Raw genomic sequence first — 18,222 nt, forward strand, 5'->3', positions numbered from 1 at the left:
AGGACGTGCACAACGTGCTCTCCTCAGCTGAGTTTCGACCGATGCGGGCAAACAAGGCATGACAGGTCCTCGCAAATTGAAATGTCAGCCATCATGTTAATTCCACAGAATCGGTGTAAGAGAGAGGGGATTGAGGCAGAAACTCAGGCAGAAAGGGAGCAGCAGAATGTTTTCATCAAACCCTTGACCCCTTCTGCTCTTCCCCCTGTTGTTTTAATACCCCACTCCCCTCCCTTTTAATTTTTCATTTGCCACAGCTATTCCATTCATTCCGTGTCTGCCGTCTTCACGTCCTCCCTCTCAACCAGGCGCTCATATCCTCTCACTCTCTCTCCCCCTCCCCTCGTCCTCTCTCTCTCTCTCTCTCTCTCCCGGTTTCAGTGAGATGAAGCAGGAGCTGGTGGAGGAAGGCAGCAGATGCTCCATCCTCTCCAAGCAGCACCGCTTTAACGAGCACTGCTGCATCCGCTGCTGCGCGCCCTTCACCTTCCTGCTCAACCCCAAGCGCCAGTGCCTGGACTGCCAGTACAACGTCTGCAAGACCTGCTGCACCTACAGCAAGAGGGACAAAGCCTGGCTGTGCTCAGCGTGTCAGAAGGGCAGGTTAGTATTTTCGCACAGACACGTTCACATACACACCCTGGGCAGAGGCAGCGGAGATTAGGTCAGTGGAATGAATGAGGGTGCGAGATATGAGAGAAGCTGTGAATTGACTGACTGGAGGACACTGAAGTAAGAGGAAAATTGATGAGGGGGGAATAAATGGGAGGGAATTTATGAAAGAAGACAAGAAGATTGAGGGAAAGGGTTGAAGGAATACTGGCTCTGAAGGAGACAGATGTAGGGGGGGGGGAAGTGAATGAATGAGAGGGAAAGGCGGACTTTGATGGGGACGGTGCCTCTGGGAATGGTGTTTTTGGATCTTTTTCTGATTTTTAGTTTTGCCATATCATACTCTATACTCATTTTTTATTGAAAAAAAAAATGGTTTACATTTGCATTTCCCTGCATTTTTACATGGCGATGAAGAGAAAGATTCAGAGCAAATCATATAAAGGCGGGCTGAGAAGTGGAGAAAAGTTTAAAAAAAATAACTGTTAACGTGTGACATGAACTGCTGGGAATATAGATGGAGCAAAACAGGGGTGATGAAAATTGGCAAATTTTGACAAAAAAAAGCAAAACAAACAAACAACAACAAAAAACAATATTTAAATAAAACATTTCTTTCTGCTTGTCCCCCAAACTAGACATCAAGGTTTTAAAGGAAACAATGTACATTTATGATTTATAGAACAAGAGAAAACAGTGAGAGGAGTGTGTGAGGCAGGGGAATGCGCTGCAGCCGATTGTATTTGCAAATGACTGCTGTGTGTGCATGTGTCTCCTTTAGGCTGTTTATGCATGCATTTCTGTCCAAAGCCTTGGGAGTTATTCTTGTGTCCCGACTCACCATTAGATGAATATTAAATTCTCTACGTCTGAGCGGGCTGTTGAAAAATATTGTATGTCGGAGTGCATGAGTGGTGGATTCAGTGGGGTTTGGAATATAAGCTCATGTAAATGTAAGTGATCTGAATACACATAGCTCAATTTAGTGATAAAAGATCTACATGTGGCATTGCTGTTGTTTATGCTCTAATTATCATGCTTTTTCTGCCTGAGATTCTTTTGTATCAAGCGATGTATTCTATTAAAAAAAAAAACATTCATCTTCAAAGGTGTAATTTTGTTTTGTTGTAATGTTAACAACATTACAGCAAAAAGGCACAGATGTATGTGCTGCATTTGTATGCGTTAGTGTAAGTGGAGGTGGACAGGATTTCAGAGTGCAACAAAGCCATCCAAAAAAAAAAAAAAAACACACTACCCCTCAGTGTTGCCTTATTTCATCTTCTCATTCGCCCAGCTCTGTCTCTTTCTGTCTTTTCATTGATTTTTGCTGCATGGTGTATTGAGTTAGACCCGCTGGCCTCGGTCCTGGTGTGTGAGACAGGAGGGAGACGGAGGAGTGGGTGCAGGAGAGGCAGCAAAGAGGAGGAAGAGGATGAGGGAAAGGGATGATGGCAGTCAAAAGAGGTGACAAGATTTGCATCGATCATCTCTCCCTCTCATGCTCTTCTTCTTTCTGTTGGTCTTCCTCTTAGCGTGTGTGTCTATATGTGTGAGTGTGTGTATCTCTGCTGGGGGCTCTGTAATGTTCTCATTACAGCTTTAGACTGAGTCACAGATGGGCCTGATGTCACAACATTGCCGTCTACCAGCTACATATAAATACAGCACTTTTCATTAGCGCATTAAACAAGCTTAAATCTGGTTTTAGCATGAATTACTCTCTCTGGGTGGAGTCATGTCATTTGGAATAGCTTTGACAGGCAAGAAGAGGTCCGAACGTGATTTTTTTTGGAAATGGCTGTTAGTTACTATTGAAGTGGATGACTGCAATGAAAATGCTCTGATTTGATGCAGAGTAAATCCTCATCAGCAGTCTTTTCATTAGAGAAAACCTAGAATGAAATCCAGTGTCAGTCAAACTCCTGAGTTGAAGAAAGTTAATGGGTTTTGTCTCTATTTCAACCATTTCTGTTGAATCTAAATGCAAAATCTGTTCGCAAAGGAAGCAAACAGCCAAATGCTCTCACTCACATTCACCGGCTGTCCATCAACATTCATAGTGGCATGGCCACGCTGCCCACAAGTGTGATCCAACTACGGAAAGCAGATTTGTAGTCATTGCACACATGGACGCACTCGGAGGCTAAAGTCACCCACTCGCACATGGATGCACATTAGAATGTATACATGTATATTCAGGCAGGCTTATGCTTGCAGGCAAACATACGTGTGCACATGCATTGGTTATCTGTTTGGTAATTAAGTGTGAGCAGAAATAGTTGACATGGATATCGTTATTGATTGCATAAGTGGTTCAGAGCAACCACATAAATGCTTGCGCGTCGATGGCAGATGGTATCTGTAGAGGAGACTCGGTGATTCTGCAGCTTTGTAATGACACCTTTCTAGCCTTGTGAAACACACACACACACACACACACACACACACACACACACACACACACACACACACACTAAACACATCTGTCCCCTCCTGAACGGGTGGGACAGGCATGACCATTCGCAGCCTGGTTGAATTAGCAGTATCCTCAGCCCGTGGTCTTCTCTCTGAGACAGACACACACACACACATGCACAGAGGATAATCACGCTTGCCACACACCAGTGGTTTTATCAGAGAAGTCAAAACATTTTAGTGGGAACTGAAAAGTAATTTTTTTCTCCTTTTGGCTCCTCACCCAAAGCATTGGGGAGAATGTTAAAGGGGCAGAGAAGGAGATGAAGAGAGAAAAACAAAGTAAGGTCAAGAGAGTGGAAGAAGAGGGGAGGGGAGAAGGATGAAAAAGGAATGGCAGAGGAGGAAATGACCTGTCCCAGTTATTCAAGAGTGGAAATGCAAGTAAATTCTCCTTCTGGTGTGCCTCACAAATTGCATTGTTTCTTTCGCTGTGTCTCCGCCTTTGCACAATATTTCTCTGCTTCCCCCAGCCTTCGACTTGCTTGGATTTTCTATTTTTTTTTTTGATCCATCTTTTCCACATTTACATTAGAGCTACTGCACCCGCCCTGCATTTAAACTATAGAAAAGGACTGGTATGTGATTCTCTGTATAAAGTTATGATGTACCTATATGTACGTATACACAGAAGGTTGGTATACACAGAAATAGCCACAAAAAAATAATCTGGACGCACAAATTGTTTGTACCGCTTTCGTAATCTCATCCTAAAGCATGACTGTGAGGAGATTATGGCATCTGCTGCACTGTACAGTACATATACACAAAAACAGATGCAAACAGGCGAGGCTTACACATAAGCACATGCACATGGAATTCACAGAGAAGCAGAAAACCATATTGAAACTTCCATTTAATTGCTTTTTTTTTTTTTTTTTGGCCATTATTTTTTATGTTTTAATCAGGTCATGCAAGAAAGCAAACCATTTTACTGTGGAGTGTCTAGGTTAGCAAGAACAAGTGCAAACAGTCTGTGGACGTGAATGCAAATACAGATCCTCACACTTAAACACGCACGTTTCCACGTGCGCTACTGCATGACATCAACTGTGCGCCGCTGTTTAAATGTGCAGGTTCTGACGCTGTCGCACGCACAGGGTCCACGATTCATTTGGGATACAAGCTAACCAGCATATATCTCGGTAACGTGCGACCTCACACATTCACGCACATTTGCACATGACGCATATATGTCGCATTGATTTGCTGCTACAAATAGTACTCCCTGTTCAGTCTTAGAAGCTGTTTGTGAATACGGGAGGTCCTTCTGTTTGTTTTTCATCTCTAAGGAGAAGCATATTGATGGTTCACACCACATATGAATGATTCAGATTTGTGATTGACAGAGGTTGTCAGTCTCATAGCAGTAGGTTCATTTAAGGGGAGATAAAGGGGTGCTGATCAGATGATTCATCCACAGGAATGTGCCACTGCTACCTCTGGTCTTATTGTGTGAATATTCTGTCCATGTTATAAAAATCCATGCATGGAAATGTAAGGGTTTGCATTAGTAGCATTTTTAGCTTTTGCAGCATCACGTATCTTTTTAACATCGCAACATTTGAAATTTTCATTTTTTTCCCCCCATTCCTTTCTTCCATTCAGTATTGTAGGTTATTGATTTTTGTAAATCCCCTTGTGCCTACACGCTGATGTGTTGTTCCTGTCGAGAAAGTCAGATATTGAAATCATTTCAGCTTTTAAGGCAAATTAATCTTGTAACTGTTTAATAGATTTTTCTTAAACAGCCTCTTTATAGAGTAGCTCATTAATGCTACAGTTACACTAGGGGAAACAGTGATTGGAGATCGGGGCACAGCCAAAATTACAGCAAAATTATACAGTAAACTTGGACTCTCATTGCATTTGAAATCATTGTTGTTGTAGGGACCAGGTGACAATCGCAGATCTGTATTTCCTTACACTTAGAGTCCAGCCAGAACCACATAGATTTGAAACAGAAAATCCTCCAAATACAGTGGCGTAGTTGCTGCAGGTTGGCGATTTAACTGCAAAATGATGCTCAGCAACTTTGCTGTTCTGTAGATATATAACCAGAAAACAACCAGTTAGCAGCCAGTTGAGCCGAGTCCCCTATAACAAAGAGACACGTCACAGGCAAGTTGCTCCCACTGTCGTAGACAGACTCAGATTGCTTGCAACATGTTAGCAATCTTTCATGTTTATAAATTAGAAGGCAGTTATTTAGAAACCTTCTGCCAATCTTTCTGAGAGTGCAGTGAGTTCAACTTGGAACATAGTGGTTTGGACAACATAGTTGTCTTGGTGATCAAAAGTGGTCGCACAAAGGCTGAGAGTGTTGTATGCTCAGCCTCTGGGCAACTAGTTGGTCACTGCAGCTACTTGCAGTCAGTGACAAAATATGAAAAAAAATCAGTGCAATCATCTTTTTTTTTTTTTTTTTTGCATTTTTGGCCACAGCAGCTTTTATGGGCAGTGGAGAGAGACAGGAAATGGGGGAAAGATACAGGGGAAGACATGCGGGCAAATTGGCGACGGGCCGGGACTCGAGCCTGCACCGCCTACACTGCAACGCGCCATATGTACGTAGTCGCCTTCTTCACCACTAAGCCAACCAGGCGCCCTGCAACCGTCAATTTTTCCTGGTCACATGGAGGTTGCCATTTTGTTTTAACTGTAGTGTGACTGAGCCATAAAACAGATTGTTTTGTACAGCTGTATATTATTTTATTGCAACTTTATTAGAGTGTATGAATTCAAATGTGCAGCTTTTTTTTGACTGCAGAGTTTCTATGACCTTTCACCTGCCTGTCTGCTCCAATCCCATTAACCTTGCTCCTTATTAACACCTCCATACAAACACTAAATTTAAGCATACGATTTTCTTTTTTTCTACGTTCACATTTTTTTTTTTTGCTCATGAATATTTATTTTAACATCTCCAAATGATCCCAAAACAATAGCAGTGTGTTTACAAAGACACCCGTGCTATAAATTCAGTGAACTCTCAAGCTGCTGCCAGACAAGCACCTGCGGCTAGCAGAGGAAGTAAGTCGCAGTGTGATCTTTTTCTGTCCTCCTTGCGGGGGTATTTTTATGAGTGTGGGTGAGCAAGACTATAGTCTTCGATAGGGAGGGTGTGCCCTACAGCACCAGGCTGCAGATGAAATGTGAGTCTCCATTTTAATAAGACATTTGCATGTCTGTGTTGCTTTGTGTGTTGCTGCTTGTTTACTCCATGTTTCTGCCAGGTTTCTAGCAGCCGGGGTTACCGTGCATTGCAGGACATGTTCCTTGCTGTTTTTCCAATAAAGAGCCTAAATGGAAAGTTGCAAGCCTCAGTGGCTGAACAACGGAAGGCCCCCCCACTTCCATTCATCACAGTACAGCATTATCAGTTTGTAGCCTGGAGCTTTTAATACGATCTTGTGTGATTTAATAGTAATGCAAATTAATGTGTTTGTGACCATATTTTGCACCACAGGGACTTACTTGCATGTAAACTTGCTCAGGTTTATTAAAATCAGCAGCCAAAATTTGTTAAACTGGGACTCCCATACTTCCAGGAAGCTTTTCATCAGAAACAAGAGTGCAGCTGAACCAGCTTACAAACCCTGCATCTCTCTGAGCTGCAGGCACAGGAAAGAGAGCCACTAATCACCCTCTCTCCTTCCTTCTCCGCCTCTTCTCTCCCTCCCTCACGGCCTTGTCTCGTGTCCAACCCAGCTGACACAGTAGCCACCAGTCGATCATAACTCCTGCCTGTAATTTGCACTTGATAGAGTCAGGTGCGAGAGCAGGTAGGCGCATTGCCTCTCACAAGATGCACACATACGCACGGAGTACGGTGCAAATTAAGTGTACATCCACACTAATGTATTTTAGTTTTAAGACGCACACTTTCCTGAAACTGGGACTTCTAGAATCTCTGGTGACTCTCATGCCTTTTGCTATTTAAGCCTTCTTGTTTGGATACTGCTTTCCTATTGTGGTAGGTAGTGCTCCCATTACTACTCTAATGTGAGCATGTTTGCTTTGCTGCAACTCCCAACCTGCCGTGGCCAACATTCAGTAACAGTTCAGTAACACTGGATACTTAATGCTCACAGATTAAGCTAAGATCTTTGGGCCAATCTTCTCTAGGTGTCAGCTAAGGAGCGAATGACTAAAAAAGTTAAAATGTTTATTAAAACAGAACACAATTAGTCTCGTTTGTCGTCTGGGTTTTCTTGCTGTCAGCTTCCTTAACTTTCAGTCTAGCAGGTTTGATCTTATTTGTTTTTGTTAGGGTTAGGGTTGTTTTCAGGCGTGTTCTCACAGTACAGTCGAATCTCGAGTTTGGGACAGTTTTATCGCAGCCTCTGAGATAAACAAAACATCGTCTTGCCCATAGTAGCTAAATTACTCCTATGAGTCAATTTTATGTAAGCTACAATTCCATGTCCTGAGTTCAGGCACATCATACCCACTGTATCTAAATGGTCATGACTGTATTTACAGTTGTGTTAGGATAGATGGAGACTGTTTCTGAAGCTGTGCCGAAAACTGTAAACTGACATAGTTTTAATTATAAAGCATAGTTTTGAGAGGAAAATGGTTTAGCTGAGATGTAGACTTAGGTTCAAAGAAATCCCTTGTCTTTTCATTTCAGTTCCACTTAAGTTTCATTCAGATATATTTCTCTCATTAATTGAAGTACACCTGAAGCCAGAAGCCTTGCTTGAATTTTACTAATGCAATTTGTGTGCATTTCCCTCAAACTAATTACTGCAGAGTATGGTCAGCCTTGAAGCAGTCTGTGTGTCCGTCCTGTACTGATGTGTGTGTGTGTGTGTGTGTGTGTGTGTGTGTGTGTGTGTGTGTGTGTGTGTGTGTGTGTGAGAGAATACCTATATTGTAGGTGCTCTCCATTGTGTGAGTCTTTGTGTAGCATGAAAGCATTTTTCTCTGTAAGGGATGAGGTCATGTTGAACGTAATAAATCACTATTATCTAGATAAACATGCGAGTGCACACATACACAAAAAGAACCTTGGATGTTCCCTTTTGTCCGTGTGCTAATTCCTTGCAATCGTGCTATTACCGCTGTGTGTTATTTTGCAGCTATTGCGCTGAGTTATTAATGTCTCTCTGATGTCACTAGTCAGGCTCGACATCCCAGGCCTCCTCCGTGTGTGTGTGTGTATGTGTGTGTGTGTGTGTGTAGGTGGGTGAGACTGAATCAGTTACACCTCTGATCTGAGCACCACTCCAGGTGCAGTTGTGGAGCAAGCTACACTGAGGCAGCACAATCTGCAGTCCCTGTGATGTGATGCGTACCAGCAGGTAAAATCCTGTCATTTCTTGACCAGGGTAACTGGCTGCCATGTTGGACCGCTCCATGTGAAGGCAGTGATTTGTAGCTTACAGTGCTCATGCAGCAAGCCTGCAGCACAGAGGTGATTGGAAATAAATAAGTAAAGCACTTTATGTAGTAAGCTGGTTAGCGGATGAGAACACAATCTAAAGCGCTTGTTTATTTATTTATTGTGGGTTAGTAGAATTTGCGAGACCAAATGACACCAAAAAAACAGCTGCGCTCTGCAGTTTGTAACACACACCTTGGAAGCCTTTATTGAAATGAACTTAAACTCTAATTTAGAGTTTAATTTATTTAATTTATTTTTTTTCTGCCCTGAAAACAACCACTACAGGTGTGTACATTTTTAGTTCTGGATGACCGGTGTCTGTGCTGGTTGGTGTGAGGTAACATCAAAAGTACAGTACTGCACAAAAGTCTTGAGCCACACCTGAATTTCTTTACATTTTTGAGGAAAAGGAGAAATGGATGCAGCGATTTATTGAAACATGCCCAAACATGCGTGGATATACGGTGTATTAGGCAGAAGCAGAGTTTGTACAATTCTAACCAGCTAACAGGAGGTGTGAAGATAATGAAAATGAATGTGTAGTTGGCTAATAAATAACATAAAAACACAATAGAAGCTGCTTTCAGCTACTCCCTTATTCTCAAGGGGGTCCCCACAGCAGGTGGCTCCATATGTTGTGCTTGTTGGAGTTGCATCTCCTCCCAGGATTGAACTGGTGAGCTTTTCCTTACCAGGCAAATGTGTAAACCACTACACTACAGAGCCACCAACTATAGTGTAGTGAAGGGTAATGCATGGATTTGACTGTGTGTCTCTTGGCAGACGTGCTTGTCAACTAGGCCAGCCACAGCACTAGGAGTAAAGCAGTAGCTAAGCATCTAGACCCTCCTCTTATGTTAGCTGCAAAATCATTGTAGTTAATATTCCCTTCCACAGAAAAAAAGTGTCAGTTTTAGTTTGGCATTGACATGGTAATGGGGCAAACTGAGCCCTCCAGTATAGTTTAAACAGAATTCAAATATTTGCTGCTGAAGAACCCTATATGTTTTAAACATGCCATTTGAGGTCAACCCTTTTAATCCATCCCACATTTACAGAGTAAAGACCTTGTAGCTCAGTAACCACTGCACATAGACTTACTCAAATAGAAATTTTAATGTTCACATTCTCCCTTTGAGCCCCCACCCCCCCACCATTCACTCTGTTCTGCAATGGCTGGCTTTGCAGATGTGATCTATCAAAAACATCTTCAGCATGGGAGACGCCCCCATCAGTGCAGCCATTCATGTCTCATATCCTGATGGACTGGCAGGAAAGGATGTGAACTCCATGAGCGGCAGATCGGTGAACGCGATCTCTGCTTTCTGGTTAAGAATTAAGTTTGGTGGCTTTCACAACACATTGAGATCGCAATTTATTGCTTTTTGTTCTCTCTTTTTTTTTTTTTCTAGAAATTTCCAAGACTTTGGCAAATTCATGAATAGTAATATTTTTTTTTTCTCATCCTAACTTCACCTCTCACTTATTCTCTTGCTCTTCTGCACCCTCATTCTTCCCTCAGGCAGATCATCCTGTCTGATCTCCTGCCACAGTGAACCCTCTGCAGCATAAAAGAAGATATTGTGGCTGCGGGATTTTCATACTCATTGCACATTCCTTGCCTGTGAACCCAAGAGTCCCTTTAATGAAAGTTAAATATTTGTTTCTTTGTTTTTCAATTTTCCACTATTTCTATATATTCTGTAAGTATTGGCTTAGATTTAATGAAGAGTTATTTAAGAAGCATAGAACTGCAAAATGACTATTGAGAAGGATCTGCAAGAGGGTATTAAAAAGAACAAAAATCTTTTGATTGATTAAATTAATGCACTGATCCATTCAACATGAGCACAGAATCTCACAAAGCTCAGATCATCTCAAGCTGGTTTCTTGAACATGACAGTAACTTCACTGCACTCAGATGGCCTCCACAGTCACCAGATCTCAATACAATAAAGCACCTTTGGCATATGATAGAACGGGAGATTTCCATCATGGACGTGCAGCCAACAAATCTGCAGCTCATGAAGAGGCCAGTGAGAGGAGTTTGCAGTGTAAAAAAATGTCATGTCAGATAAAATGCCATATCATACATACACCAGAACACTAAAAGTTACAAGTACAGGCAAAAACAAACTAAAAATCAGGTTATTAATTTGATTTTCTGCCCCCACATTGTTTGTTGTTTCAGTAATTAAATACATAAAATTGGCAAAAAGTGATTGAACTAATTTAATTATTATGACGATACTCTGAATACATGCAGGCCACTACTCCTCTACACTACATGTTGCAGCCACATGTACTTTGATCTTTATTTATACTGTAAATGAAGCTTCCATATTTGTATTTAGCCGATAATAAAAGACAAGCTGAGTCCACTAAACCTCTGTATTTATAGTGGACCAGAACTGTGATCCAGCTGATTGTACTTGGCATGAGCTGACCTCGTTCCAAACACCAGAGTTTGCCAGATGTGGTTAATCTGAGTGAGTCATGAGGTGTTTAATCATAGTGCATGTCGATGAAGTCATGGATCAAAGGGTTACATAGCGATACATATAAATAAAGTAAATTTAAAGAAATGACATTTGTATAAATATTTTAAGAATAGCCTAAAATATTTTTTTTTTTAAATGATTGAATAGCAGCTTACTTATTTTACTTCATGAAGACAGGAAATAAATGTATCAATTCTTAATAGCTGAATAAACTCTGTTTTATTTATTAGATTTTCCACTGCAGGGAAAGCTCAGGTGTAATAATGATGGCTGCATTCCACTTTGGGGATGCCGTGCTTTTGTGTGTGCTGGCTCATTGTGATGGTGCACCGAAGAACTTAGTGGAACTGAGCCATTAATAATTCAACCTGTGCTTTCTCTAAAGAGATGAAACTCATCTGTGCAACACAGCATAAATTACCATAAACACGTAGAAGGCTTTATTTAATTAACCCGGTTCATTTTTAAACCAGTGTTTCTGATTATGTGACTTCATTATTTTGCGCACTTTCTTTGACAAGACTTCAGAGTGCTGTCTGATATTCACGAGTTGTCCTTGAAGCATCTGCGCAGGCATGCTGAGAAATATAATGCGCGCTTCTCACATGTGGACTTAATGTTCTGGGAAATGGAGCCAGTGTAAATGAATAACAATTAGAAGAATATGCTAATTTCAGCATCCCGCTTTCCCTGTACTGTTGCCGTTCTGAAGGACTTCAAATGGTGTGTATGTACACATCCTTATTGTGCTCTCTGCTGCATATCAATAGCTGTACACTGCTCCAGGCCTCCTGTCTCATTGCACCTCCTCTTCCATTTTTCAGCGCTTTAAATGAGGCTTTGTCTGTGCATCGCTGCAGAGCTCAGTGCACTCCGTTCACCTTGTTTAGTCATGATTTCCCACCTGAGCGAGGAGGGCTGTTTGATCTCATTTGTTTAAAATCACATGATGTTATTAAGTCTGTACCTCCTGCTGCATCTGGGGCTTGCTGGATTGGTGCTGATACCTCCCTGGCTGCACGGTCAGTTCTGAGAGTTTTTTTAAAAAAACAATACTTTATTTTTTTTATTTTTTTTACATTTTCTGTGGTAATATCACCAAGAAGATGGAAGGACAGAAGGATTACCATTTGAACACGTGCCACAATTGGAGCCTTTCCATATGAAGAAGTTTTGTTCGCATGACATGTAGTGCCAAAGCTGAACAGGAGGGCATGTATTTCAACCCCTTGCTCTTAAAAAAAACATATTTATTTCACTTATTCTTTACTGTGGACGTTCTTCTGCAAGCAGAAAGTTATAGATTTACACTTGAACTTTCTTTTGTTATGTTCCCTACACACTGCAGTACCCAACCAAAGCCAAACATGCAGCGATCTATATTATTATTAAGCTGTTGGCAAAAATGCCACAGAACATCTTTCAGGAGATATTGCCTATGAAAATGAAATGACCGCTGATCCATAGCAACTAGCACAACCAGAAAACAACAGGAACCTTTCTGCCCCCCCCCCCCCCCCCCCCCCCCCCCCACACACACACACACACAGACACACACACACCCTTCTCTTTCTGTCTCTGCATGCCTTTCGGGCTATTTGTTTAGAGCAGCAGCAGCAGAGGAACCCGGGTGATGCTGTCTGATTCGAATTGGGATCAAAGCAGCCGTTCATATCGGGGCTGCCAATGGGAAAGATATCAAAGCAGCAAGCAGACACACTCGCGCACAGATCTAGTTGACACACACGCACACGCAAACACAAAATGAGGTACTGTGTGCACACTTCTTGGCATGAGAGCCCACACATAAGAGGGGCAATGCACAAACATACTTGTGGCAGCTTTTACAACAAATAGGAGGCCATGCTGCAGTGATGTGTAGCATATGTGTCTGTTCCTGTTGTCTTATTTAGAATGTGGGTTTTTTATTATCTGACACAACTATTAATTTATTTGCTGCGTGCCCTTTGTGTCGAGTGCTTTCACCTGCAGAGGTTGTATGTGGAAGCCTTGCAGGTTCTCTAGTGATTACCTGGCTTGTGGAGTCATGCATTTTGAATGAAGGCTTTCTCCACAGTTGTTTTGCGGTGCCTCTCTCTCCCACTTTCTGCCTCACTCTCTTACTCTCACACTCTCTCATTCTGTATCCCAGCTTCTCTCTCTGAGGCATCAAACCATCTTCACCTATCCTCAGCTGAGATAATTTTTCACCCCAACAAATGGCTGCAGGATCCACATCTCCACACTCAGTTTCTGTTTACTTCAACATACACATCTTGGGGGGGAGAAAATGATTTCAAGAATGAATGAGTGAGTATGAAATCCCCTGACCCTGCCCCCCCCTCTCCTGTTCATGGTATGAAAAAGACACGCACTTACCTAATAGTTTCCACCTGATGCCAGGGCCTCAAATGGGCAGATAAATAAGAATCTGTCCTGTCCATAAGCAGGCAAATTGGCCTATGTGAGTGTGTATGACAAAGTACCATCTGCAAAAACACATTTAACCATCAACACGCTCAGGAACCGTAGCACACACATGAACTGCAGCAAAGTCAAAGACAGACAAAGATGCAAAAGGACACGCAAGAAAAGTGGATGGAAGAAATGATGAGGCAAAGTATAGGTTAAATACATCTTCGGGTTAGCTCATGCTTGCTAATCTCTTTCCTTTACCACCTCCGCATGCACACACACACACACACACACACACACACACACACACACACACACACACACACACACACATATCCCTTCATTGCTTTGGAGAAGATTGTTTGGGTGCACAAGTCAAGTGTTGTTCATTAGTTCATCTCACCACTTACCATGTTTGCAGCCTTTTAGTGGCTCCGGGTTACACAGAGAATGCTCACTCCCCCACTGTGCCTGTCACTTGAACACAGCATACTCTACAATCAGCTTTCCAGCATTCAGATTTATGTCGTACACGTTCAGGTTATGTTTTCATGTTGTAGCTTTAAATTAAAATACATCAAGCAGAATACAACATTTTTTTTAGCCTATACTTTGATTATTCTGTTCTGTGACTCGTTTCGTTCCCCATATGCAATATAAATAAACACACACACACACACACACACACACACACACACACACACACACACACACACACACACACACACACACACACACACACACTACAGTATATCCACACCAATACTGCATTGCCATACACCACACTTAAGTATATGTGACTTATTGACACAATAGTTTTATTTATATAGCATTTTAATGGATAAGAAAAGTTACACAAATAAGACACCTGTTTCAAGTATTATCAGCACATTACAGTAAATAGCCATTTGGAGTTTCTATCATCCAGAGGTTTCCTTCAGATAGGGCCAACTGCACACAGTAGAGCACAAGGTGCATGTTATAAATTCTGAGCTTTACTGGTGTGTGTAATAGTAAACCCAAGAAATAATTATTTCCTACCCTAAACAAGTAGTTTTGATGCTTAAACCAAACAGCAACTGAAAAGAAAAACTCAAAGAAATTTAGAGCAAAAGCATAAAAACACACGGCCTATGAACCTCAGTCTCCTGGGTGAAAGTGCAGCAAATGAGTCATGCCAACACCTACTCCACCTCTGCTGCATAGACTCGTCACTATTTCAGCAAACACGTGTGTGTGTGTGTGTGTGTGTGTGTGTGTGTGTGTGTGTGTGTGTGTGTGTGTGTGTGTGTGTGTGTGTGTGTGTGTGTGTGTATTGAGATAGCTACAAGGTGGGGAAAGCCCATACCATTTAGTCATTTAGCCTAATGGGCTCATAACAAAAGCAGGTGCATAACCTTTATCTTGTGAAGGAAATATTAGTCACAGCAGAAGTCTGACTGATCCAGCCACATTACCTTTCTACATTTCCAACACAGTAGCATTAAGTTGAATTAGATTCAATCAAATACTTATCACATACTTTGCATGAAGAATACGGATCTTCAAGCAGATTTCAGTGTTAGATAAAAATAAAGATAACCCGATTAAATAAAAATGCCATGTTTAAACAAGAAGCACTCAGAGAGCACAAACCTCCGCCAAGGCAGCTGACTCTCTGGGCAGTATTTACTTTAAAGGGAATAGTATCGTATGTTGTGTATATATTCATTTTGTTTTCTTTATTCTTTTTACATGTACTTTAAGAAGTTTGTAGTGCAGTAAAAACATGTGCAAAGTGCAGGTTTTTGTTATTTGCCCTGTTGAAATCCATTTTAGTCCTGTGGACCAATGTCATCCATTGTTGTGTGCGCTCTGCACCATCTGGAAATTACACAAAAACTGTTCAGTGGGTTTTTCTCAAATTTGGCATTTATTCAGGTTCAGAGAGGAAAAGTTAAGCTTGGTGTTCTGATTGAATATCTGGGGGCACCACAGATATTCGAATTTGCACACATTTTGCGTAATTGCAGAAAGACTGTTCTGTCACTTTTCCCTTGATTGTTGTGATAACTTGAATATAAATGCAGTTCGATTCAGCTTGAATCACTCTGAAGCCTTGTAGTTTTGTAGTGGTTCTGGGTTATCCAGAGAACGCTCGCTCCCCCACTCCTGGATGAGTCATTGATTGGAGTAATTTAGGAATGCCAGCCACTCCTGGGAAGGTTCACAACTGTTCCAAGTTTTCTCCATTTGTGGATAATGGCTCTCAACTCAAAATTTATTTTTAACCCTTTCTAGACTGGTAGATGACTTTGTTTCTCAGTTGTTTCTTTACATTGTGGCATGATGTGTTGCATTTTGAGATCTTTTAGCCTTCTTCACTTTGTCAGACAGGCTCTATTTAAGTGATTTCTTGATTCATCAGGTCTGGCAGTGCTCAGGTCTGAGTGTGGCTAGTGAAATTGAACTCAGCTTTCCAAATAATGTGGTTAATCACAGATAATTGATGATTTAACAAGGGGGGATTTTTTTTTCTTACAGGGCCAGGTATGCTTGGATAGCTTTTGTCATTTAATAAATGAAATCATCATCTAACAACTGCAGTTTGCATTTACTCTGATTATGTTTGTCTAATATTAAAATGTGTTGTGACATTGTGACAAATATGCAAAAAAAAAATTAAGAACTTGGGAAGGGGAAAAATACCTTTTCATGGCACTGTACATGAATTCATGAGTGGTGAAACCAAGAAGAAGTTTTATTTGCAGTTTAGTGAAAAGAGCATCTCTGTCATAGTGATACATATGAGTTGGTTAGTTTTTACCTTCTGGAATATGTGATGTGGATATTTTTATTTCTATTCTGTTACATTCATTTTCATAAGCTTCTTGACATTATTATTTTAACAAGATGAAATTGGGAGAGGGATGTACCTCATGTCTACAAAGGACTTAGTATTTCCAGTAGCTGATATCACTACCAACAGCCTCCTGTGCAGCTGCATGGCCATCCATACACTGACCTCCCTGATCTCTTTCAATATTGACTTCGCCTTCAGATGAAGAGCATGACCTTGATGTCTGCAGTGATCGCACCTAGAGGTCACTGATAATGATCAAAGCAATTCCTACTTAGAGGCACAGAGTGGAGGTGTCTATACACTCCTGCTTTGCACCCTCCACCTCTTCCTGGCTTCAATTACCATGTGCCAGCATTAGTATGAATAATGCAGTGCTTCCCTGCCCTGGCCTGGAGTAAGATTTACGCCTGTATGTGCACACTGGCATGAAAGAGTAAGGGCAAAAGTTCTTGTGAATGATCACAGCCAAAACCAGCAAAAAGATGCTTTAACAGCAGTGTGTTAATACAGTGGTCATCCAAAAGAGCTTAATGTCGCGATATATGATTTTTGCTTTTGATATCAAAGCTTTTACCCTCATGAGGATTACATTGGTGATTAAAAAACCATATATATATAATATAGATTAAAAGATTATGGTGTGACCTAATGGTGAAATAGCTTCAAGGCCAAATTATATTTTCTCAAGCTGTGGCAAACTCCTGTTAGGATGGTATGTGTTTGGTTAGTCATACAGGGCAGGGTAGACTGTCACAGAGGCCACTGGTTGATGGATGGTGCTCTGTTTCATCTGTAAGGCATCCGCCTTTGCAGTCTGCAATCCTCTCATTTGCTTCACACCATCACCTTTCTCTAATACACAATCCCTCTCAAGCCTGATCATACCACAGCTATTGGGGCATGACTGCATGTTACAGTCCGAGTAGCATAATTTATACCTTTTGAATATTTTTCCCACAGTCAGCAATCAGACCTGTTGAAATCCATTTTTAGTCCCTTAACAGAAGGATTTGGAAAAACTTTGATTAATAGTCTCCAGGTTGCTTTATGTAGATCCGTTGACCTCTACTGTAAGAAAGTCTGACCTTGTTTTCAAGTAATTTCCCTAGATTCTTATGTGAAAAATATGCAGAGACCAGCATGAAAATATCAACATGGTGGGAAAAAAAATGCTAAAGGGGCAAATGATGCAGAAGGCCTAAAGAAAATCATGATAATAATTTTTAGCTCAGAGTTAAAAAAAAAAAAAAAAAAAAGAGAGAGAGAGAGAGAGAACGGAGCCGTTCCCCTCTCAAGCCTCCCATCTGTCTCTGTCACTGCAAAACCAGTGATGGCACAGAGAAAAAACACCACACTGTAAATGGGAAAGGATGGATGAGTAAGAGAGAAGAGATAAAATAGTATGTGTGTGTGGGCATGGACTTGTTTTACTATATTCGTGGGGTCTGATAACCGGGAGCCCCCTATACTTTGAGGATACAACAGCTTTCGGGGACCCCCATGTTTTAAATGGCTGGAAGAGGTCCAGTGTTGGTTTTAGTGTATGGGGCTAGGAAATGCATTCAAGGGTCACCATAAAGACAGGTGTACAAGGATGTGTATGCACACTGCATGCATCTGTGTGCCAAGCATTAATGATTCATTGTCATCCGTCTCCCACGCCCTGTCTACCAGACTGAGCCGGGTAGAGTCTTATTACCTCTGTACCTACATGTGTGTGAGAGTGTGAGTGCTTAAGGTATTATCATATTTATATTTACCTGAAACTGTCCCACTTAGCACAAACAGGTTAAACTGAGGTAATTAAGAAATATTGAGCACAACGATTATAAACTATAAACAGTTCTTATTGTAGTCATCTCTTACTCCTGCAAGTGTCACTTTGTCTTTTCAGTTGCATGAAAAATCCAAATATGTATGCATGCATTAGTAGTAGGAAATGGGCTACACATCTGAACACTGAACTGGACATATGCCCCACA

The 18,222-nt window shown here is 41.4% G+C and overlaps 1 protein-coding gene across 1 annotated transcript in view; it reads left to right on the forward strand.

The window, feature by feature from the left end:
• The first annotated feature begins 385 nt into the window (after positions 1–385).
• myripb (myosin VIIA and Rab interacting protein b) overlaps positions 386–18,222 on the forward strand; it is a 59,961-nt gene continuing 42,124 nt past the window's right edge. The window contains exon 1 of the mRNA XM_030755991.1: positions 386–603. Coding sequence (XP_030611851.1) covers positions 386–603 — 218 coding nt within the window. The remainder of the gene's footprint in view (positions 604–18,222) is intronic.

The sequence above is a fragment of the Archocentrus centrarchus genome, chromosome 20 (genome assembly GCF_007364275.1).
Source record: "Archocentrus centrarchus isolate MPI-CPG fArcCen1 chromosome 20, fArcCen1, whole genome shotgun sequence".
Lineage (NCBI taxonomy): Eukaryota > Metazoa > Chordata > Actinopteri > Cichliformes > Cichlidae > Archocentrus > Archocentrus centrarchus.